The 25,312-nt window shown below is 38.6% G+C and overlaps 1 protein-coding gene across 1 annotated transcript; it reads right to left on the reverse strand.

Moving 5' to 3' along the window:
- Positions 1–4,581: 4,581 nt before the first annotated feature.
- On the reverse strand, positions 4,582–24,927 carry PAFAH1B2 (platelet activating factor acetylhydrolase 1b catalytic subunit 2). Its single transcript, XM_006207786.4, has 6 exons — positions 24,769–24,927; positions 18,841–18,928; positions 13,658–13,747; positions 12,730–12,846; positions 10,824–10,946; positions 4,582–6,937 (listed from the first exon to the last, which is right to left on the reverse strand). The coding sequence occupies exons 2-6, from the start codon at positions 18,919–18,921 to the stop codon at positions 6,659–6,661; spliced, it is 690 nt and encodes a 229-aa protein (XP_006207848.1). The 5' UTR covers positions 18,922–18,928; positions 24,769–24,927; the 3' UTR covers positions 4,582–6,658.
- Between the last annotated feature and the right edge of the window lie 385 nt (positions 24,928–25,312).

Raw genomic sequence — 25,312 nt, forward strand, 5'->3', positions numbered from 1 at the left:
CTTTTTCTTCTAGCTTCACTTTTCCTAGAAACATTACCTTTAATAATTCCATGTAGTTCTTTTTTTATTTCTATTTTTAAAAACTGAAGTAGAGTTGATATGTGTTATAGGTGTACAGTACGGTGATTCAACATTTTTAAAGTTTACATTCCATTTATAGTTATAAAATATTGAATATATTTCCCACGTTGTACAATATATCCTTGTAGCTCATTTTATACATAACAGTTTGTACCTCTTCATCCCGCACCCCTATACTGCCCCTCCCCATTTCCCTCTCCCCACTGGTAACCACTAGTTTGTTCTCTACACCCGTGAGTCTGCTTCTTTTTTGTTATATTCACTAGTTTGTTTTACTTTTCAGATTCCATATATAAATGATGTCATGCAGTCTTTCTGTCTTATTTCACTTAGCATAATACCCTCCAAATTCATTCATTTTGCTACAAATGGTAAAATTTCATTCTTGTTATGGCTGAGTAGTATTTCATTGTATACGTGTTTGTGTGTGTGTGTGTGTGTGTGTGTATACACATACACATACATATATACACACACACACACACACATCTCCTTTATCCACTTATCTGTTGATGGACACTTAGGTTGCTTCCATATCTTAGTTATTATAAATAAATTCTGCTATGAACATTGGGGTTTGTGTATCTTTACATAATTCCCTCTAGTTCTAATCAAACAATTCCAGAAAATGTCTCAAGAATTTTTGTAATAGGTATATACTGCATCTATTTTTTTTTAAATATCAAATGATTTTATTTAAAAAAATGAATCATGAATTATTATGCTATTATGCACGGATCCAGCTGGAGACAGAGTTATGAAGATTTTTCTCAGGTGAGAGAGAGTATCCTTATTGGTCAACAGAGTTAGCAATCATTCGACACTAACTCTCTCAAATCTATTTTCGTTGTTCTTAAGTGAATTTAGTTTGCCCTTATCACTAGCCAGAATAATGTTTATTGTTTCTTACAAGCAGCAGCATGGTACCATTCGAAAGAACAGGAATTGAAGTCAGATTTGTATTCCAGTTTCAATTCTGGCCATTACTGGCTAGATGATCCTGAACAAATCAGTCTCCTGTTCATTCATTCCTTCATTTATTCAGTACCTAGTTTGTACTAGTCACTAAGCGAGGTGCTGGGAACACAAAGATACTTAACAGACAAGTAGGACCTGGCCTAGCAAAGGGGCAGGAGCTGATTCCAGACAGGGGGGTCTCAACTTGGGGCAAAGGCATAGATTCAAAGTTCAGTGCTATTGGCATGATAGTTCAAAGTAAGGAGCGAGAGGGTATGTACTGAAGAGGGCCAGGTCATGGAGCACATTGGATGTTGTATTTAATAGCTTGGACTATCAGTGGTTAACAAAGAGCACGCTGCATTACTGATGTGTCATTAATTTTTACAAGGGTTTTGTCAAGGCTTGATTGGTGTGTAAAATTTGTTTTTTGATATATGTATTTGATGTGGTTAGTTAAGTTAATAAGCCAGCAGACAAGCAAGAGGCAAGAGGCATAGCATAAAACCAGGCCAAAGAAAGCCTATGTGTTTAGCAAAACATTTAAGATCTTTGCTTTGTGGCTATGTAAAAATATTAACTGAATTAAGGAAGCAGGAAATGGACCCTCCTACTGCCTTTTTCCCCAAATAGATGCTGGTGAGGAGGCTTCCCCTTCTATTGATCACCCTCCCTTCCAACTCTCCTGGGTTATCGAGGTGGTTCACATGGAGTAGTCTGGACACAATCAGGCTTTCTGAGCCTCAGGACCCAGGCTGCTTTCACCACTGCCCTGTGATTTTGGAGGAACCTGTAAGCAGCTGACAAGGCGGTGCCTGGGGGGTTGGGGGTGGAGAGGAACTTGGAGTGATTAGACATTGGGGGAGGGCAAGTAGAAAAGCAAAAATACCTCAGTTTAGTATCTCCAAATTTTATCCTTTTATAGGAGTAAATCATTTTAATCCAGTGGCCTCACCGTGGTGAGATGCGATCAAGTGAATGTCACAATAACCATAGAAACTTGCAGCTGCTAAGGAGTATTACATTGGTCTATCAATTTGCTGTAATTATTGCTGGCGTGGTTGGTGGTGTTAGTCATCTGGATACGCTCTAATGGGCCAGTTGAGCAACTGACCCTTGCTCTGGTCACACAGCTCTGAAGATGTTGTACTTGGGGTAGATAGTATGAGCTTGGGGCGAGGCGAGGGTGACAAAGGAGAACTGTGTCCACACTTGTTTCCTGTCCTGCACTCAGTAGCCACAATACTGAGTCTGCAGCCATTCATCCAGGTCAGATGAGGTGGTCCACAGCACACACCCAGACTAACCTACCTGCAAAACTGGGCTCGTGCGTAAGAGTGGTCTTCAAGGGAGGCGGCTGTGTTTTTGAAGATCTGTGGACCCTCATTCGGTATTTCCATCTGCTTCTGTGGTCCCCACCCCAGCCCCTCAGCATATGGAAGCTGGCAACTCCTATTTTAAAGTTATCTTTCTGCCATTTATATTGTCTGTACTTATACTTTCCTGGTTCCTTTAGATTTTAAATCTTGTTTCATTTACCCAAGTAGTGTCTTCCTGTCAATCTGAACATACTGACAGGTTAATACAGCAGCCAGGCAGTCTTTGAACCCCCTAACGTGTATCACCAAAAATTCTTGGCTCCATAAACACAACATAATTCTACTGCTGGTTTTAAGGTTGGAAACAAGATGGCCAGATAATGAATTTTAAATAAATTCTAATAATTCTGTGGCTGTGTGGGGGATGGAGTTGAAAAGGAGTATATTGGTTGCAGGCTGAAGGACGCTGTTGCCTTGGTCCAGGTGAGAGGGTTAACTTCATTCCCAGGACCTTCAACTGAAAGGGAACCAGGGATGTAGCTGCCATAAATCAGTGAGTCAGAACCTAGAGCTAAAAAGATTCTCCGGGCTGAATGGGTAGTGGCAAGGGCGAGGACTTTGAAGTCAGGTAAAGCTGGGTTCAAATCCCAGCTCAGTCACTGACATGACATGACTCACCTTGGACAAGACAGAAAACTTCATGGGCCTCCCAGTCAACAATAAGGCGGGGGCGCATCTACCTAAAGGGCTTAGGTGAAGAGTACGTGGGGAATGTTGTCCTGAACTTTTCTCCTTGATGGTACAGAAACTCAGAATAACTCAATTAATTTGAAGCACTTAATTAAGTTCAAGCTGGGGGCAACAGTAGAAATACTCCAAAGTACAAAACAGAAAAAACTGGTGATTATTAGTGTGAGGAACAGCAAAAATGTGGAAACTGGGACAATTAACATAAAATTCTAAAGACCGAAATGAGGAAAAAGGGTCAAAAAGTCAATTTAATGACTTAAGAATTAATTGGTTTTAACTGTCAGATACTAACAAATCTGAAACATTTCGTTGGACAGTACTTCCCTTTATCTATTTAGGATTCTTTTCATCTGCTCATCCCACCCTGCCATCCTACACCCCCAAGGAGATAAGTGATGAAGGTCAGCTTGGTACATTCAGTTCCATAGAAAAGCAGCAGGAGGATCTAAGTATCTAATTTGCTCGTGATAAGATAGGAAAAAACATCGCTTCTCTCCACTGGAAATCAAACTATGATAAAGGAGACAGGAAGACAGCAAGTTTGAGTGAAATGTTTACATTTATATTGAAATATGCACTAAAACAGAATGAGTTCTACTAGTCAATGAAACTGCCAAAGCGGAATCACAAACTTCCACTGGGGAGGTCCAGTCAGCTAGCAGCGGGGGTCCCCAAGTAGGAACACCAAGGAGAAGCCTGGGAGACCCCACCCGAAAAAGCCTCCTTTCAAGAGACCCCAACTCACTTCTCCCACATGCACCCACACAGATTTAGGAGCGTGGCCATGCTCCTCGTTTCCATATATCTTTAGTTTCTTCCTTGCTGCAATAAATATAAACTTGGCAATGCTCATACATCACAGCACAGACATTATTTCAGGCTTTAGCACACAACTGTAAACAGTGACTAGGTTAAACAAATAAAAAAGGAAGTTGAACATTATAAACAACAAGACACAGAATTCCTAAGAGCAGAGTATGAGCTACTTGATTTGTTTTGATGGGTTAAAGTTTTTGACAAGATTAAGGTTTAGACAAAGTCCAAATAGACTCAAGGTGGTAGCAGTATGTCTAGAATATGTGGGCAGCACATGTCCTAGAGCACCCCTGGTAGTTTTCAACCTGCCACATTCAAGATGGGACCACAGAAATCTTTATTGTGCCATCATCAGCTGCCACCTAGTGTGGTGAGAATGAGTGGGCAAAGGAATTAACATTTGCAGGGAGACAGAGTAACACTTCCTTTGGCTGCCTAGAAAGTTGGCCCCTTAATCACAACTACATTTCACTTGGACAGTGCATTAAATTTCATATATATGTGTATGTGTGTATATATATATATATATATATGAAAACCAAAGATTGAGCGTTAAGTTCTGATACTGCAGCAAACCAGGGTGTCAAAGAAAAATAGATATTTTATGCCTAAAGCAGTACAGAGAAAGCTGGCAAGAAATGAAAGTGGACTCAAGGTCTGCACATTAGCAATGGGGTAGACTTTTATTTAAAAGGCTAGTGGTTCAAATACTATTGCTCGAATAGCTCTGGTAAATATAAAATGTAGTAACATTCAAGGTTTACACACAGAAGCAAAGGAGCTGAAGGCCCGCTCACAAAGGGATATTTGATCCTTAGTCTAGAGAGAAGCTAAAAGCACATGCTGCAGGAGTAACCTAATGGGGTTTGTTTGGACCATACTCCCACCCTCTGACAACAGAAGACCTGGATAGGAAACTGTCTCTTCACACACAAAATTGTGGCTTAGTTCTCCTCCCTAGAACTATATCTCAGCTAAGAAAAAAAAAAATAATCTGTCTTGAAAAACTCAAGAACCTGGGCTACTAAAAATAAAAAGGAAGTTTTAATGTAGTAAACAAGTTTAGTAAACACAAAGTATATTTTCAGTTGTTAATGAAGACATGATACTTTCAACAAAGTATGTTTTTTTCTTTTTAAAGACAAAAAACAAAATTCCTAGAAAGAGCCTTGACAAGAAAAAAATCAGCCCAAATTCTATCCCTTTCAATCAGAAGTGGCTCTTAGCACAAATCACAAATCCCCCTCCAACATACAAAAGCAATGCCATGTGCATCGCAAGCAAAGCATGAAACACAGGCCTTAGATATTGAACTCGAACATTAAGCAGAATCACTGCAGAGCATTTTGATGGGTTACTTCAATATCCACCTGGTCCAGTTTAAAATATGTTTGTAGATCCAGTTTGTACATATTCCACAGGTATGTTCAACAGTAAACCACCTGTTGTCCTATCATTTTTCAAATGGCAGTTCCTGTAGCTCACAAACCATTAAGATTATAAAGAGCTCTCTTGAAAGTCTCAGACGAAGACATATTAAGGAGAAATTCTGAAGGTTAAACAAACCTAGTTCTTTTTTTCACTAACACGGTGGGATCAAGCAGACAGTCTCTCCTGAAGAGCAGTCTCACCTACTTCCCCATGAGAAGAGGCCAAATTTTTCTGGACTGATAATAATTTAAAAACTAAGCCAATAAAAAAAAATAAAATAAAATATACATCTTAAATGGTACAAAACTTGAAATAACATCAGGGCTTATGGAGTGGGAAACAGAGTTCTGATTTTTCCCCTCCAAAAAAGAAAAACTGTAACAGGTTTTAAGGAAAAAACAAACAAAAAACAAACCAGAACTCTGAATATGGATAGCACTACACAGACTCGATAGCACAGAACACCACACAAGAATGAGTCACACATCAGTAATATCATGAGAGTAACTGGCTGGGGACTTACACTCCCAGCAATAGAGCTCCTAGGTCAGAAATGTGTTAAAAGCATGTAATGTCAACAACGACCCCCCCAAAGAAAGAGGGGATGAGGGGGAATAGAGGAAAGGCTGCATGCATGGGTCTATTACAGACATGATATTCGGCAGCATATAAATAACACCCTCCGCAGAGTCCCCCAAATGGGGCAAAACCTATTTTTCACTGCTAAGCATGGGAAAGATTAAGAGAGTGGAACAAATTCACTTGTAACTATAGCATCTCCCATATCTGAGTCACAAGCATGTTCAATCTGATGTTGTATGTTAAGATAACATTGAGAATACATACGAGTAAAGCAAAATAAAAACAAAGGGCTAAATTATGAACTGGAAAAACATCTGTTTTAAAGCCAAGTAGGTGTGATTCTGATCATTATTATATATGACATAATCCATACAACAAAAGGCCATGAAAAGAATCTTCATTTTGTTCAGTACTTAGGCTTCATGTTGTCCTAGGAAAAACAGTGATAATTCAACGAATGTGTCACACATACAACTAAAAAGCTCCTTCTGGTTTCAAATGAATTTAAACAACCATCTTCCTTGGCTAATTTTTCTCCTGTGTCAAACAAACCTTCTATGTACAGGACCAGTTTAAATCCCTCCTCCCCTTCAAACACTAGATATGAACATCCAGGAACATTCTACAATGCAAAGTGCCTTAAGAAAGAGAAGGACTCTGTAGTGCCAGTGATAGAACTGATCTGAGGAAGCTGGGACACTATTAACACTGATGGGAGCCAGTCAGGCAATGGTGGTTTGTTTTTCCTCAGGTGTTTCCTCCAACAACTGCATGATCAGTTCATGGAGGGGTTTGCAGATCTTTGCGTAGCCCCCTCCTGTGAGATGCAGAAAATCAAACATGTCGTGGCAGGAGATGGCACCGTCCGAGTGCACGAAGCCCCCATCTGTATCCAGGAGCTGAACGTTGGCAAGCTTCGGCAGGGCAACTTTGAGGAGCTGGTTCACCTTGGCATTCTTTTGCCTCAAAGGGTTGGGCTTTTCACCTCGAGGTAACAAACCCTGGGGCAGAGCAGAGAAGAAGACAAGATGAGAAGAGTCCTTGTTTCTCTCTACTTACTGGTGATTTCAAATATCCCTGGGACTCTCCATTTGGCACTTTTTACACCTTTGATTTCTAGAACACTGGACTAGACTGGTTTTAATGGAAGTTCTATAACCATTCCTTCTCAGTTTCTTCAGGAGTTCCTCTTCCTTCTCCTGTTCCCTAACTGTTGGTATTCTTCAGGGTTTTGTCCTCAGCCCATTCCTCTTCTCACTCTAAACACTTTAAGCCCAGATCTCTTCCTAGAGCTTCAGAACTGTATCCTGAATGGCCAGGTGTAGCAGACCGGAATGTTCCTGAGGCACTCCCAACTTCACGTGTCCGAAAGCGATTCATCATCTCCTTCCCAAACTCCGTTCCTTCTACATTCTCCGTATCAACCAGTCATTGCAACATCCCTGAGTCTTTCATCCTACATACCTTATCTACTTACCATTAAATCACTCAGCTTTTACATCCTCAATATTTTTCTAATCCATTCTTTTTACTGAGTATATACACTGCTATGGCTAGGGAACTCATACTACTTACATCAATTAATGTAAAATCTCCTGACCTGTCTTTCTACCTCCAGTGGTACTTTTCCTTCAATTCATCCTCCATATAGTCCATCATACAGCTAGAATAATCTAGCTCAAATACGCATCTATCCATTAATGCCACATGGAACCTACACTTAGTGCACATGAGAAACAGAGCTGGAACAAATGCTGTCTTGATGAATCAGAGCCACATGATATACGCTCTAGTATAAAACAATGGTGTATCCTAAATTCATTTTTAACTTATAACCTAATGCAAATCTCAGATAAATCAGATGTTTGTCCTTCTACTATAGTAAATAAAAGCCAGCTCTTTCATGAGCAAGATTTTAGCATTTCAAAAAAAAAAAAAAAGATTTTATCATTTCAAACTAGAAATGGCCTTTACAGATCACTGATCCTATTATAAAATTGTCAGAAATCTCCAACCCTTTAGTTGGTTTATAGCTACTGATGCCATGCAGTAAGTTATTCAGGCAAAAATTTTGCCCCCCGTTTCTCCTACAGGGTACAAGAGGTCTTATTTCATACAAATAGGTTTTCTGTGGGTATTCTTCTAAAAGAACAAAGAAATTTTTATGCCCCAAATTAGTACTTCTTTATGTCTGCTTTAAATTTTTTCAGCAAAATGCTGGAGCCTTGATTATCAACTTATTGTTTGACTGTACAGTTCCAAAAGAGAATTATAGAGAATTATGAGTACGCCACCCTAGTCCCTCTCCTTCTTAGCCCTGTTAAGTGCAGATGAGGTAAATCCTAAACCCTAGTTTATATGACTTAAAAAAAAAGTAAGGCTCTGCATCCAATAGTTATCAAAGAAAAGCAGCCCTCAATGCTGGCCTGGTTTGAGATATAACAAGCAACTAGGAAGGATGGCCAGTGACTAATAAACACTTTGTTCTGATTTTCAAAGAATACCACAGCAATCAAAGCCAGAAAAAATGATAAAGCCTCAAGAACAGGGAGCCATACCTATTGGGATTTTCAAGCAAGGATGAGAAAACTACTTTATGTATTTGCATAATGTGTGACTATCAAGCGTATGCCATGTGATTTTTTTCCTCTGTAACAATTAACTGCTAAAATATTATGTTAAAGGAGACAAAAAATTACACTCCTAATTCCTTTACCATGTAACAACTATTTTGTTTCCTCTTCCACTTGCATATTTACTTTTAAGCAATTCTAAATATAATATACATACTGTTTATTATTTGGACTTTTTGCTTAAATGTATCATAAATTCTGTTTTCACACAGTCCTCATAATCATTGTATGATTAGTGCTCTTAAATTCAATGACTTGTGTAATCATTCCCTCACGGGGTTGATTATTTAGATTATTTCCAATGTTTCAGTACCGTATATAACATCACTGTATATCAAATTGAAGTCTGGTTGAAACAAAAAAAAATTTATGGAGGATTTATTGAGCAATATCTATGCAACAGTATGTCCTAAGCAACTAATATGTACCAGCCACTATACTTCAGAGATGGACTCAACCATAATGTAATCCTTTCTGGAATAAGTCAGGATATAAACAAATACAGAAACAAGTAAATTAAGTTAAATATCATATAACAGAAAAACAAGACCTGGCTCCCCAGCACCCTGTTATAATACCCAAACTCCTAACATGGGACTTCGCTGTGGCCTCTTTCTCCTAACTATCCTAGTCTTAAACTTGATTCAATGAGAACCCTAAAATTCTTCTAGCACCTTCCTCACTCACCCAACAAACACATACATGTAGTTTAAGTCTTTGATCATTTCCTTCCTCTTCTCTCCTTCTTTCTTTCTTTCTCTTCCCCTCCCTCTTTCTCCTCTGTAATATCTCCTCTTCTTTCCTTTCTCTGGAGACCAATAAATTCTCTTTTTACTGATTATTTATACATATATACACTATATTTATTATAGTAAAATGAAAGCAAAGACAAAAGGAAAACTAACACACAACCTATGCTTTGGTACTTTAGTAACTATGAACACTGTAATATTTTCTATTAGGGAAAACGGAACACACAAGTAGGAACAACATAATCATTTATATTTCAAACTCAGCAGAAAGCTTGAGGTAAAGAAATGAAATTGATATTTTCTTTTATTAGTCCTTATGGTCTCTTCCAAGTGACATTAACATTCTGTAATCATATCCTTATATTCTATTTCTTACACGTGCTTTCTGAGTGTTATGACCTTAGTGCTTGTGTTCCCCCAAATCCGTATGTTAAGTCTTAACCTCAATGTGATAGCTGGAGGTGCAATGATTTCTTTAAAACTCAACTCACATGTCAACTGTTACGTCTAAAATATACCCTGTTCTCACCTTAGAATGCAGGATAAGCCTGTTTATATTGCTGTGTTCGTCCACCAGATTGTGAGCTCCTTGAGAGGGACTGTCTTACTATTTCCTGCCTGCTCAAGACCCAGGATAGCGCAGTGTGCATAGTGATCCTCACATGTCTGCTGAATGAATGACTACCTTCTTAACCCTTTATCTCATTAAAGAACTGAATATATATTAGAGTTCACAAAGACATACATTTTTAGCTGGGCTAAGAATATCAACAGGTAACCGTTAACACTAAAATAGACTGCTATTCATCTTTGCGATCACAAAGACTTAATGCTCTGATTCTACAAAGGGTAACACTTCTTGTTAGGGGTAACATTATGAAGTACCCATTTTCTTGCTGATGGAATCTTTGACATTTTATAGAATTCAATCCTAATAAATGTATCACCTTTACCATATTAACAGTGGAGCAAAACAACCCTTCTAAGCTAATCCAAACACAAGTTTAATAAAAAGAGACCCAGGACTAGGAAAAGTCTCATATGCAATTTAAAAAATTATCAGAAGACAGTCTAGGAAAAAAAAAATCTAAGGCTACCTGAGGCAACAAAGATTTCTAATTCTAAACAAGGATGAGCAGATAAAAGATGATCCCACAGAGGAGTGGGTACAGCTCAGCAGTAGAGCGCATGCTTAGCCTGCAGGAGGTCCTGATTTCAATCCCCAGTACCTCCGTTAAAATAAACAGATAGGTAAAAAGAACAATTATAAAATTGTTTTTTTTAAAAAAATGACCCCACAGCTGTTTTGGGAAATGGTGAGACTGGTGAGATGAAAGGACACATCACAGAAGAGCTCTCAGGAGCATCACAAACTGCTTCTACCTAACGACTCTTTATATTCATGAATGATCACATTTCTAAAAAGGCTCCTCACCTGACCTAGGTATCAAGGTTTCCTCCACCAAAGATTACATACCAGCACAACAATCAAGACTACATACCAGCACAATGATTTTGGCCTGTGGCTGCCTTGTGTTGATAAGCTGTACAATGGCCTCGATTCCACCTGCTACTTCTTCTGCTGTATTTTCATGGTTGTTTGTTCCTACCCAGACAACAATGACCTAAATTGAGGGAAGGATAAAAAAGAGAAAAAAGATAATCAAGAGTGAGGAATGTCTAATATTTAGTTCAAAATCTTATTTCAAAAATCAAAGAAGTTGCTGTGAAACTGAAATATATGTAAAGAGAGCCTTTTACCATACGAAACTTTACAGTACTTCCGAGAAAAATTCAATTTGATTTACACAGTGTATTATTTCTCCAGGAAGCATCCAAAATTCCCCAGAAAAGGCTTTTGCCCTCATCAGGTGTTGGCCCCAGCCCTGGGACTATCTGGGACTGTTCTATATTAAATTGCTGCTAGGATCTTATATCTAGTTAACTCCACTTTCTAGAACATATTCTCTATTAATGTTACTGAAACCAATTTCTACTTTATACAGATGTTTTTGCAACAGCAATTAAAGTTTTCCTTCCATGAAAAAAAAATCAAAGAAGAAATGATCAACTTCTAAATGGTATTGGTAACTTCAACAGGGCATGCCAGAAGAATTGAAGATTAAAACATTAACGTACACCTCATAAACGTCAGGATAAATTCCAAACAGATTAATACTTAAGTGGTGAAAGTGTACTAGCAAGAAACAATAAAATTCTTTTATCATTGCGGAGTTGGAAGTTAATCTCTTAAAATCCAGAAACTAGACAAAAAAGATCATACATTCAACTGTATAAAAATAAAACCTCTGCACATAAAAAAAAAAAAAAGAAAGGAATGGAAAGAAAGTGCAATCTAAGAAACCTGGGGGAAAATATTTGTAAGTGACATGATAAAGACTCCCTGACTAGAAGTACCTTCTAGAAAAAAAAAAAAATAAAAAATTAAAGTACCCAAGGGAGTGTAATGGGCATAAATACATATTTCTACTCAAGGAAGAATCAGTGGGGGTGGAGGCTGGATGGATGCAGCCTTAAAACTTTTAAATGAGTTTTTGTCTCTTTAAAAAAATAGTTTTACAAGGTGGCTATCACCTAAAGACATTGATCTTATATGACCCAACAAGGTAATTTCCACCCATCACAAAAGAGAGGAATATGGGTGAGTTTTTCTATTAGAAAGGCAAAAAAATAAAATTCTTTCAACTAAAACAATTGTTATCAATGGCTTAGCTTTGTTTTTTCTATTTGGGGTTGAAAAAACTTACATGTAGTCTGCCAACTCAGGACGTTTATGTGATAAGGCACTGGGTACACGTCTGTGGTGAACATTTGTTCACATCTGCTTCAAATTTTCTCAAAATAACCTGGAGGCCTTGATTACCAATTTGTTTATATAGTTAAATGGATCCAAAATTACTTCCTAAAGTGAGTCATGGCCCTGTTCCCATGGCCCTCTGAGCAATCTCCCCTCACACTGCCTCAGGTTCACAGAACAGCTGCCTCATGAGTAGTACATCTCTTCCTACAGCTGAAGAAGAATTAACAATTACAGGCACAACCCAAGCAAGCAATACACGGATTCTTAATTTAAGCGTGTATTTAAAATGCTCTTAAACAATGACAATATCATTCATCTTAAAGGGATATGAAAGCAAAGAACAATGATGAAATAATGCTTTACAGGAGCAATTTTTGGGGGGGAGGTATAGCTCAGTGGTAGAGCACATGCTTAGCAAGGGTCTGGGTTCAATCCCCAGTACCTCCATTTTAAACATACAAACCTAATTACCACCCCCTCCCAAAAAAAGAAGCAATTTTTTTTGTATTACTAGTTTCTGACAATTTAACTATCTGTGAAAGACTCAAGAGTAAGGATATTCTTTTTGAAAAAAAGCTTCATTTCACCTTAGGTTTAATATTCTCCAGTTCTCCATTCTTTAATCTCCACAAAACATGTCTTGTCGTATCTCCCCCAATTCCAAAATTCAGTGCATGAAGTGGGGAAAAAAGCTCTCGCCATATCTAAAAAGAGAAAAAATTATTTACACTAAAATTAGTGGGAAATAAAATCCCTCAATTGCAGTATGTTGTGAGGCATCTGAAATAACACTTTCCCTTTTCTATATTCAAACACTGCAAGCGGTGTGCTACCAACTGTTGAAAGGGCTTTGAAGATGTCACTGTATAACTCAGTTCTTAATGGCAGCGTTAGGTCTCAACTCAAGACCTGAGTCACAACTTAACTTGATGCCATTCAAGAGATATCAACATTTATAATTAAGTTGCCAACTCAATAAACTCTCCTTTCCCTTTATTCAACCATTTAAAGGAATAGGGTGAAGTAGAAACACGAGATGAAAAAATTTAGAGTGCTCTGGCCAAACAGATATAAAGCTATCCTTCCTTTTAAATTTCCCTTGGAAGAATGCCGATCCTAAAAAAGATTCAAAATAGCTCACTACAAAAATATATAAAATTTAAAAATGGTAAAACACAAGTAGTAAGAATTGAGAATCATGACTAGGACAAACATAAATGAGCAAATACAAGTAAGAAAATAGTAAAATACAAAAAAGAACTTAAAACCATGACTAGGACAAACAGAAATAAACAAACACAACGTGAAGCTTCTTGGAAGCTGAAGGCAAAGAGGGAGTTTAATTAAAAATAATGTTAAATTTTTTGTTCCATCATACTTGATGGAACAAAAAATTCTATTAGATAGGTCTGATTTCCCTTCTGCTCTGAACTAGACTGTCATGAATGAAAGTCTGCTATCCATGAACGTGATGACACCAGCAGCCAAGGACCACTCTCACCCTCCCACCTTTACCTCATACTGCTGCATCAACTGCACCATGGAGTCCCCCACAAACAGGACATCGGGCTCTTTGTCTTTACAGTCCAGGACAAATCTGTTGTGCTGGTTTAAAGAAGACAGAACAATCAGAAACTGGCATTTTTTTTCCCTGTGATACTTCTTGGCCTAGACAGAACAGTTGTTCAACCAGTTACTCTGCTGTTAAACATTCAATTTGGTCAATGCCTCAAGTTGATTCCTCTCAATCTGCAATTAACTGCTGGAACTTTCTTCCCACTCTTACGATACTGATCATACTAATATGCTAAAAAAAAAAAAAACCCAGAACTTTACTGAAACCAAGAGAAAAAAAGTATTAATGTGTTCTTAAGCAGTTTATCTTTTCCTTCAACTCTTCTAAAGAAAATTTCAGATATTCAGAAAAGCTGAAGTAACATAATGAAAACCTGTACATATGCCACCTACATTCAACAATAACATTTTTCCATATTTGTTTTATCTGTGTGTGCTTGCTGAATCATTTGAGGGTAAGCTGCAAACATTGATTCTTCACCTTTAAATATTCCACAAGCAACTGCTAAGCATAAGTCCCCTGTACAACCATGGATCTATTCTCACATCTAAGAAAACGAACAATAATCTCATAGCATCTAGTTTTCAATCTTTACAACTGTTCAAGAGTTGGAAAGTGTTGTATGTATCTATTTTTTGAACTAGGATCCAATCAAGAGGCATGCATTTTATTTGAATGATTTTATTTTTAAAAAATTTGTGTGGGCGGGGGAGGTAATTAGGTTTGTTTGTTTGTTTATTTTTCGAGGACGTACTGGGGATTGAATCCAGGACCTCGTGCATGCTAAGCTTGCGCTCTACCACTTGAGCTACACCCTACCTCTTGAATGATTTTAATATGGCCTTTGATAATGTCCATTAACCTCTAAATGTGAAATGGCAAACTAGAACTCAAGGCTTTTTTTTTTTTTTTCAGTCTACTCCAAATTTCTAAGCAGTGGTGACCTAGTCCTGGAATGCTTCTTTCTGCTCTAAAGGCCTAAGGCTTTTAAAAACGATTTTATCCATCAATGCTAAAGGACATAGTTTAAATTTTTAAGTTCATCCCTGAAACAAATGAACATGATGCTTTGGGCAAAAGGTCTCTAACCCAGTTCTAGGGAAAGGTCCAAACGCTTTCTTTTTCTCAAACTCTACATTCAATTATGCTTTCCCTAGGAATTAAGATAGAGTTACTATTTAAGTATTTCTGCTGATAATACTAGTGCAGATGACACTGTGGTGGAACAGATATCCCACCGCTATTGGTGAAAACACAAAATACTTCTGAAACAATCCGAGAATTGATTAAAACAGCTTCTCTTATAGTGACAGGATTTGGGATAGATTTTTCTTTTTTCTTGGGTTGGTCCATGCCTTGTGAAAATAATTTTTAAAAACTCAGTTGTTTCAGTAAGTATTTTTAAACTGAACAGATAAGATGAGCAAGAATACAGCTTTGGCTAGTTTTACTGAACAGGTGCTCCTTTACACTGTCACCTCTCCAGTGGTGTACTCAAGTACCAACCACCTCTCCATACCAACAGCTCGTGTTTAAATAGCTCTGCTGTTCTCAAGGTTTTAGTACCCTACATTTTCTTTTTAAGTAAAGAAGTAGTTGCAATAGATTTGGAAAAATAGAAATGATCGAAACAAAGCACTTATAATCTTACAATCTTAACCCAGTAACTATTAATGTTTCAGGGTATTCTCTTTTATTTTTTCACATGCTTCCCCCATCCCACCCCTCTTTTTTAAGCATAGTTGAATTGTTACGTATGGCTCCTGGCACAATGGCTTTGGGGACAGAAAAACCTAAGTTCAAATTCTAGCTTATCTACTTTCTAAGCCGGTGACCTTAAGCAACTACATAACCCAAGTCCTGTTTTACACATCTGCTGGCAATTCTGTTTTAGAGTTGTGAAGATGAGAGTTCTAAAATAGGGGGCTCAGCTTTTGGCTGGTACCCAGTAGGTACTCAGTAAATAGTAGCCATTATACCTGCACTTAACATTACACCAGTAGTATTTTTCCATGTAGCTAAATAATATTCATAACCGTAATTTTAAATGCCACACGCACTTTTTAAAGCTCTTTTTCCTAATGACAGACTTGCCAGAAGCCTTCTATTGACTGAGATGAAGAAACTTACACACACGCATATACATAATTTTTTTTTTAAGCTGGGAGTTCTTAGGTCAAAGGGAATTAACACTTTCATGGATCTTAGACATTATTTCCAAATTCTTAACAAAATGGCTATGTCTGCTGACTCTGGCAATGTGTCAGAAGTCACTTTACCAACCTTGCACCTGCACTGGATTTTAACATTTGTCTCCCTCTTCTTTCTCTTCCCATTGTTTTAATCTGCACTTTCAGAAGTTAAATACTTTTTGTCATGCTTATTGAGCTACTTGTCTAGTGATACTCTGAAGACATTTTTACTGATAATATATCAAAAAATATCAATGCTTCACCTGTAATATTCACTGCAAATACTTCCCTCAGCCTGTTGCTGAGAGTTCCTAAACTGGCTAATATGTTTTGACATGATTTGTTATTAAATTTCTCTACAGTTAAGTCTTTCAGTATCACCCTTAAAAAAAAAACCTTTTATTATGGAAAGTATCAAACATACAGGAAAGCAGAATGAATAACAAAATGAATCTCCATGTATCCATCACCAGCTACAGTAATCAAATAATTTATGGCCACTATTATTTCAACATTCCAGAAACTACTGCCCCACCCCATTTGCAGATGATTTTGAAGCCAATTGAGAATACAGCACTTCATGTATTAAGTATTTCAATACATACCTCTCAAAAGATTCTAAAAATATATAACCATAATACCAATTCTACTCCTCCAAAATAGTATGAAATTAATAGTACTCTTTAATATCAATAATTCAATGTCACAAAATTTTGTTTTACCATGTTTTTGTTTGTTTGAACTGATAACCGTATTTTTTAAAATCAGGATCCAGACAATTTGTCTCTTAAATTCCTTTTAATCTCTGGGTTCCCCTTCCCTCTGCCAGCACTTCCCAAACTTACTTTTTAAGGAATATGATTGTTTGACCTATAGAATCTCCCATGGCCTGGATTTTGCTGATTGCATTCCTGTGCTGGTGGTAGACATGCTCATCTGCTCTGGGTATTTCCTGATATGTGGTACTCACGTCTAGATCAGGGCTGGCTACTTTGGTAATACTTCATGGGTATATGCCCAGGAGTGGGATTGCTGGATCATACGATTAAGTCTATTTTTAGTTTTTTAAGTAATCTCCATACTGTGTTCCATAGTGACTGCACCAAACTACATTCCCACCAACAGTGTAGAAGGGTTCCCTTCTCTCCACACCCTCTCCAGCATTTATCTTTTGTGGACTTTTGAATGATGGCCATTCTGACTGGTGTGAGAAAAAAAAAAATGAATAAACTACAGCCACATTTTTAGCATGTGTGATATACTGCAAAAAGAATACATTCAGATACTATTTTCATACTTTCAAAACATGTGAAAAATACTATACACGTATTACTTAGAGATTATATATATGTAGCATATAAATGAAAAAAAATTCAAATTTAGGACACTGGCTTGGGGTGAGGAGGTAGGAAAGAGAAGGAAATGTGATCAGTGTGGTTATGCAGGGTACAGCAATTCTATTAGCAATTTTTTTTTTTTAAGGCTGAGTAGCAAATACACAGAGGCTCAAAATATTTCATAATACTTTTAAAAAGATATAAACAAATGAGGTAGATTAAGAAAGAATAACCAAGTAGTTGGTCCACAGGAGGACAGTCAAAATAGAAAACTACCACTCAGAATAAGCTGATTGATTTTTAAGTCTGAAAAGACAAAAACAGAGAGCAACTATACAACTATGGAGAGTATAAACAGAATCACTAGACACGAAAACATGAAACTTTGGGGACTTAAAATCATTTCAAACTTTATTAAAGAGGTAATATGGTTGGAAAAAAATAAAGGTTAAATATAGTTATTGCTAACTGATAACGGTTTATTAAAAGCAAGCTACAAGTACTGAAGGAAAAAAGTGCTAAAAAAAATCTAAGAAGACAAAGGGGCCAGCTTGAAGACATTTCCATTTGCTAAACTTGGGACAAATTGAGTTTCAAAATTACAGTGGATTTTATAACCCTCTTGAATAAAACAAGAACCCATGAGTCCGTATTATAACAAATAAGAATTGGATAAGGCCAATACTATCTTAACCAAGTGATCAAAGTTAACATCACCAGTGAGACAAATCAACATCACCTGCCTTCTGTGTGATACACTGAACACATCACTTCCCTGATATTCCTGCCAAAAAGCTGTAATCTGAATCTTGACTGTGAGAAAAAAGACAAACTCAGACTGAGGGACCTTCTACAAAATAAATGACCTACACCATTCCAAATGGTCGATGTCATGAAAAATAAAGGCTAAGGAATGTTTCAGATTAAAGGAGAAGAAAGAGATATGACAACCAAACGCAATGTTCGATCCTAGACTGAGAAGAAAATTGATAAAAACAACACCACTGGGACAACAGAAGATACCTGAATATGGTTTTTGGATTAGGTAACAGTATGTCAGTGTTAAATTTTCTGATTCGAATAACTATACTGTAGTCATGTAAGAAAATGTTCTTAGAAGACACTGAAATATTTAGGGGTAAAGGGGTATGTTGACTGCAACATGCTTTCAAATGATTCAGAAAAAACTGTATGTTGGTAAATATTACAAATAGATACAGAATAATTAGGCAGATGTGGCAAAATGTTAACAAGCGGCAAGTCTAGATGAAGGATATAAGAAGTTCTAAAATGTCTGTAATATTTGTACAACTTTGAAATTACTTCAAAATTTTTAAAAGCTTAAAAAAAGAATACTGTACAAACATTACTGTCTTTTAAAATTAACCGAGAGCAATGACCATGTTTTCAAAATATTCCTCAGTTCCAACATCAGATGAGGATCAGGAATGACATTTCTAATATTAGATTTTCACTTACAGTAATCAATTCTTGTTTTCCACTAAAAACATTCCATTGTAGCTTTGGTCAAAAGATTCTAAAAATTGAGGAAGACTCATCTCATGTGAATAATAAATGTGCACCTCCTTTTACCTGAGACATCCATCTGTCATCTCCTTGAATATCTTCTGCTGCATGTGGAATGGCTGCTGGGTTTGAGTCTCCTTGGCTCATTCTACACCTGGGGAAAAAAATGTCTATGTCATGTTTAGGAATGTTTCTTTGTTACCACTTATTTAAATATTACACGTCAAGTTTTAAATAAGAATAGGAATTAAATAACTTTCATTGTGATTTTGCCCAGAAACCAATCAACTGGAGCTTATTTTCAGCAGAGATGAGTTCCAGACATGACTGCTGAAGTCTCATAAATATCTAGTGCTACTAAACTTGAATATCATTTAGGAAGAGTGCAGTGCATTTTTAAAATATCTGCTCCAAGTATAGACTTTACACCTATATTAATTTTTTATGAATACATGTTAAGGTAAGAACCAAGTGACACAAGGAATTAAATCCTTATACTTCAATGACATATACATAAGAGTCTTTTAGGCTGCTAAAGTCATAAGAGTCATACACTTAAGAATTACTATAGCAATGATTAGAATCCACTGATTACTAAACATCACACAAATACCTGTACTACAGATTATGGTAAAACTATTCATTAGTTTTTGACAAATGTTTTACTAGATACTTTTATTTCTGATGGGTCCCCACGCAAAAAAATTTTTATTAATGATGAGCCCAAGTATGGCAACCGATAGTGGAAAAGGAATAAGTGAAATTCAGAAAAATTAGAAATGCTAAGCTTCTAGAAAGACAAACAAGAAATCAGACTCTTTTCAACCAACTTGAGATTACATACTAGAGACATGAGACTTAACAGGTCACTCAGCAAAAGCAAAGGATGATGAAAGAGAAAAATCTGGGGGTTTGTGGCTTACAGAAAAAAAGAGGCCATACTCTCTATTTCCTTCCTTTGCCATCTGGAAACACAACTAAACTTTCTCAGAAAGAGGACTGAGTTATATTCAGTGAGTAAGTTATATTCACTGAGTCAACAAAACACGCTGGACTGCCAAAGCAGTAGTTTTTGAGGATCAGAAAACAAGCCCTGAACATGAAAGAGCAAACCTTCATTCATGAAAAATAAATCGCAGAAGCAAACAATTTTAACACTAATTATGCAAACACTTCTGCTCAGCTCTTAATGACACTAGGTCTTAAAAAACACTGGGCTCAGGGTTAAGCCCATATCTGACTAAAGACATAAGATATCACTAACAACTGTGTTTATTTCTTTAGATTACTAAAATTGGCAACTATCGGAAAACAAGAGCTATGTATGAAGAACTACACGTGCTGTTTTATACATACCACCTCCAATTCTCACAAAAGCACTGCAAAGTGAAGAAAACAAGGATCAGATAATTTAGGTAATTTGGGCAGTGACTGACTGAAATTAGGTTTGTCTGACCCCAGTATCGTCACATCTAGCCCCCTGATCACAAACCAGTTCAGGCTGACTCCCTAAAGGGGGCCTGCATCTAAGCATTTCACCCAAAAGATTTATACTACATGGAGCTAAAAACATCAATGTAAAATGCAATAATCAGGAAGAACTGCAAGATGAATCTGTAAAGTTCCAATTAGATTATGGTATTTGTTTGGAGTTTCACTGTCTAATAAAAGTATGAAAAGAATTAAAAGATACATAAAGGAAAAAGAAAAAAATGAGAGGTTTAAAACAAATAGCTACAGAGAAATGTTTTGGGTTTTTTTGAGGTTCTGCTTTTGTCTTTAACCAATAAAACATTCTAAACCTTCTATGTAAGTTTCTTGAGGGTCTAAGTTCAATTCTTGATCTAAGTCTGCCTATTCAGGTTAAATCTGACATGGTGCTTAATATTATTTTTAAAAGTTTCTTCCCTTCTGGCTGACCAAAAAGCTCTATTGGCCTTCAGACAGATAAGGGGCAAAAAACTTTTTTCCACTTTCTGGATTTCAAAATCAGGTATGTAAAGAAATATAGCAACGAACAGCTCCAACAAAAAGTCTAGTTCTTAAACTTTTAAAGTAGATTTTAAAAACCTGACCATTTCTCATTTATTTTCCCACCCGGAGAAACACTTAATACATTTTTGTTAGGCATTTTTGAGGCAAAAGTTAACTGACACAGGTAATTGAGAGATCATTGCTGAAAAGGAGAAAAATGATCTGTCCTACTCTTGAATGATTATGTAATTGAAACCATTTCTCCAGGGGATTAAAAAAAACAAGGATGACACACCGTGCATGAGGTGCCTCCGTAATAAAATGTATTCAAATACATCCCTCACCACATAAAAGACAAAACGCAGGCACTTCAACTACATTTCAGTTTTTGGAATGCCATGCTCAGATCCTGCTGAAAAACTTAAAAAGAATTTTGACAAACCAGAGGGTGTTTCAAAGAAAACAGTCAGGATGGTGAGAAATTCAAAAACCTGTCATATCAAAAATAGTTGAAAGAAATAGTTTATAATCCTTAGAAAAACCAGTTGGGGAAGAGAGAACACACAGGACATAAATAGCTGTCAAAGTATTTGAAGATTACTAGGACGAGACATTAGGTTTATCCTGCATGTCCCCAAATAGGAAAACAAGGCCAGTGAATACCATGTACAGCGAGACAGATTTCTAGCAAATAGAACTGCAAATGACATGATCTGTCCCTCAAGGCAGATTGTTGAAATGGGGACTCAAAGAGAGACTAGGTGAACACCTATTAGAAAAGCATAAAGTGGGGTGGGGGGTATAGCTCAAGTGGTAGAGCACATAGAACCCATTTCCTGGGTTCAATCCCCAGCACCTCCTCCAAATATAAATAAATAAATAAATAAATAAATAAATAAATAAATAAATAAATAAAGTGAAAGAAAGCATATGGGTAAAGATTGGTCCGGATTAGCAGGGCTAAAACATTTTTCAATGTTTTGGAATCTTTTTGAAATGCTCCTCAATATATGTGTATTTATAAATTAAATGTGAATTGTTAACCTGTATATCAAATATCAGCAAAGTTAATTTCCCCCCCCAAAAAAAAGAATATAAAAGGGTTCTAAATTTTTTCCTATATTCCAACAGATCACCTTATGCATCCCAGGGCAGTGCATACTCTATTTTCAAGACCAATGGTCTGTATAAACTGTAAGATCTATGATTCAATTTATAGACATGCATTTTTAGAGTTCCTCGAACAGGTAAAAAACTGATCTAAAATAATCATTACAATTAAGATTTATTAAGAACTTACTATTTACAAGTCACTGTGCTAGAAGCTTTGTTATTTAAATAAAACTAAAGCTCAGTGAGACGTGAGGGCACTGCTCTGTGACAGGGAGAGCGGGAGAGTGAACTCAGGGTGACATACTCTCTCCAAAGCCTATTACTTTTGAGCAAAGAGCATTAGGCTCCACATAGAAACGACTACATGAAACAATGATAAATTCTAATTTACTAACTCCATTCACTTATACCTATTACTACCACCCAAATTTACCGGCATTCTGATATTTCAGTCCTAAATTGTGTCACGGGCAAAATGAAAAAGCCATATGGACAGAGAAACTGAGGAACAAAATGTCACTTATATGATGTTACCTGGCAGAACCGAGAAAATTTCACACAAAATTCCCAATTAACTTTTTTTTTCCTGCTTTAACTGTGAATACAAGGTCACCCTCCCTCCTTTACAAGGGCAATGTGAGTAAAAGTTTGTTTCTTTGTGCCCTCAGACACTTGGATTCTGTATTATTTTGCCAAATCAAAATTTTGCAATACAAAGTAGCTTTCAGTTTTACCTGTGACTTGGCAACATTTTTAAACAGTAGGTAAAGAAAAATTGAAGGGCAAATCCATACAAAAGGAACCAAGCCAGGGACTATGCATTTAGGGATTCAAATAATTTGGGAGTTAAATAAATGGTTGTACTCTTTACAATAAAAATGAAGAATGAATCAGGAGCCATCCAGAGCCCAGCATGTGGTAGGTCACAAAAACCTGACTGGTCTAGGGTGTCCAGCCTCTGGCAGGCAGCTGTATCATCACACATAAGTATTCAGTATGGTGACGCTGTAATCGGTAACAACAGAAAAAGTACCAATAGGGAGGATCTGACTCCCATCTCACCTTACTAATTCCTTGTGCGGCAAGTCATTAACTTGAGATCACAAACAGTAGGTTCAGAAACAGAAAATCCCAGCCGAATGGAGATAGAGGTCCGATGAACAAACGTCTTATTAATTTACCAGGAGACTCTATTCCAGGGAAGCTTTAACTGTCTATTAAAACGAGTTCTCCAGGAAGATGAGGAGTAAGCGACTCGCACAGTATTTCCCAATTTTCCCGCATTTTCGCTCCTCTACTTAACTTGGACTGCAACAACATGACACCAGAATCTCCAGATGCTTATACGAGCGCGGTGTACTGTCTCTAATCAAAAACCAGTTTCAACAACAAAGAATTATAAATCCTCAGGCTGAGCTGGATGTTTTAGTTTAACCAGGAAACAGATGGAGGGGGGAAAATTGCACTAAGAATTAAAAGATTTAGAATGTTTCCACTCTGACCTAAGACTCTTCGTTTTGTTTCAGAGAGAGCTGGCAAGGGTTATTCTGAAGGGGAAAGCAGGCCTCATCCTGCATACCCTGCCTCAGTGGGCTGGTGGATGGGTCCCCTGGTTCCAGCACATCCATAATTTATTATCAAATGCCCGAGCCAACACATTAAAGCACAATGATTTCATACTCCTCCCCTGCTCCTCCACAAGGAGGCAACCTTTATATCAGAACAATGTGCCCAGGAGAAGACTCTAAAGACACAAGGCATATCCAAAGCAAAGGATATTCAAATACTCAGGGCAGACAATCTATTTTCTCCACACCTTTACCTCTCCCCCCAGCCCCCTCATTTAAAGCCGTACAAAATGAGGCCCTAGGGTGGGTCCAGGCGGTCTTCCCTTTCTCCGCGGGTAAGCTTTAAAAAGAGACCAAAGCTTCATGTGTTTGGTTTTCGTAAGATCTGTGTAGAAATCACAAACAGCAACGCTGGCCTGGGAGCTATGGAAAGCAGAATGGTGAGTCGCCGTGCAACGGGTACATCACAAACCTGCAGGCCAGAAGGTCCTGATCCGCTAAATGGACATGAACCGGGTAAAAAGCACCTAAAAAAACCTGTTCACTGGCGAGTTTAACTAGCTGGTTGACCTTGGGCCAACCACCAGCCTCGCTGGGCCTCATCTCTAAAATAAGGTGCTGGACAGGACAGCCCTCTCAGAAATAACCCCTTCTGAGTCGTGACGGCCTATGGCTTTCTGAATATACTAAAGGAGGCAACGGAGAAGTTTCTGAAGAGTTGAAATTTTTCAACAAAAGGGGTAGGAAAAAGTGCTCAGTCGAGAAACAACAGAGTAACTGGTCTGGGCCCGCGTTAACGGCCTCTCAGACAGAGAAAAGGGGAGGGAAAGGTCAGAGGTTCAACCTCGGGGATGGAGGACAAGGCAGCAGCTGAGATCCGAGTAAGAAGCGTGGCTGGAAATGGGGCTCGCAGTGGCGAGCATGGGGCCGGGGGAGCCGGGGATGCAGGGCGGCCTACTCCGGGCGAGTGGGCAGGGCAGGGCCGGGTCGGGCGGCGGTCCCCACGGCGGTGCCGGGCCGCGGGAAGAAGCGGGAGGCGGGGCGGCCGAGGAGGCGGCAGGTTTAGGGGTGGGGTGCTTGGGAAAGGCTCCGAGGAGGGAGGCGAGCGGCCTGGAGATGCGGGGAGCGGCGGGGCAGCTGGGGAACCGATGCCTGGCCAGCCGAGAAGTCGCGCGCGCGCGCGCGAGGCCCCCAAGGATCCGGGGGAGGGGATGGCGCGGGGGGAGGGGCCGGCGGAGTGGGGGAGGGGCGGTCGCAAGCCTCTCACAATAACAAATCGCAGCCCCTTCCAACCCCTGCCTCTAAGCCACCGGTTCTCCGCGCCCCGGGATGCACTCACTCAGGCAGTGGGTCCGTACGGGCCCCAAGCGGCTGCGGAGTCGGCGGGTGGCGCGTCTGTCGCTCGCTCAGTCCCGGCGGCCCCGCTCCGGCGCGTCCCTCCTCGGGCCCCAACACCCGCAGCAGCGCCCCCACTTCCGGTTCCCCTGCCACTCAGGCAAATGGCTTCCGGAAGTCCCGCCCCATCCTGCCCCGCCTCGGCTTGGCTGTCGGCTCGGCTTTCTTTGCGGGCGCTCGCTGCGGGCGCCCAGGTGTCCTGCTGCTCCTCGCGAGGTTCCCCGCTTTGTTCTCTATCCTGCCCTTGTTTTGTATGTAATCTGCGCGACTTGGGCCTCTATCATTCCTCGGGCTGCATTCCTCAATCAGGCTTTCATGTCACCGCGGTGTGGAGATGGCATTCGGGACAATGTGGCGTGACCTCACACTGACGCCATTCCCTTCCCACCCCGCCAACCTGGCTTCCTTCTCCACCCCATGGAATAAACCAGATTGCTGCAAGTGGGAGGGAAACAGTGCCCCCAAGGTTAATGAGGCAGTCTCTTTCA

The sequence above is a fragment of the Vicugna pacos genome, chromosome 33, assembly GCF_048564905.1.
Source record: "Vicugna pacos chromosome 33, VicPac4, whole genome shotgun sequence".
In the NCBI taxonomy this organism is placed as follows: Eukaryota; Metazoa; Chordata; class Mammalia; order Artiodactyla; family Camelidae; genus Vicugna; species Vicugna pacos.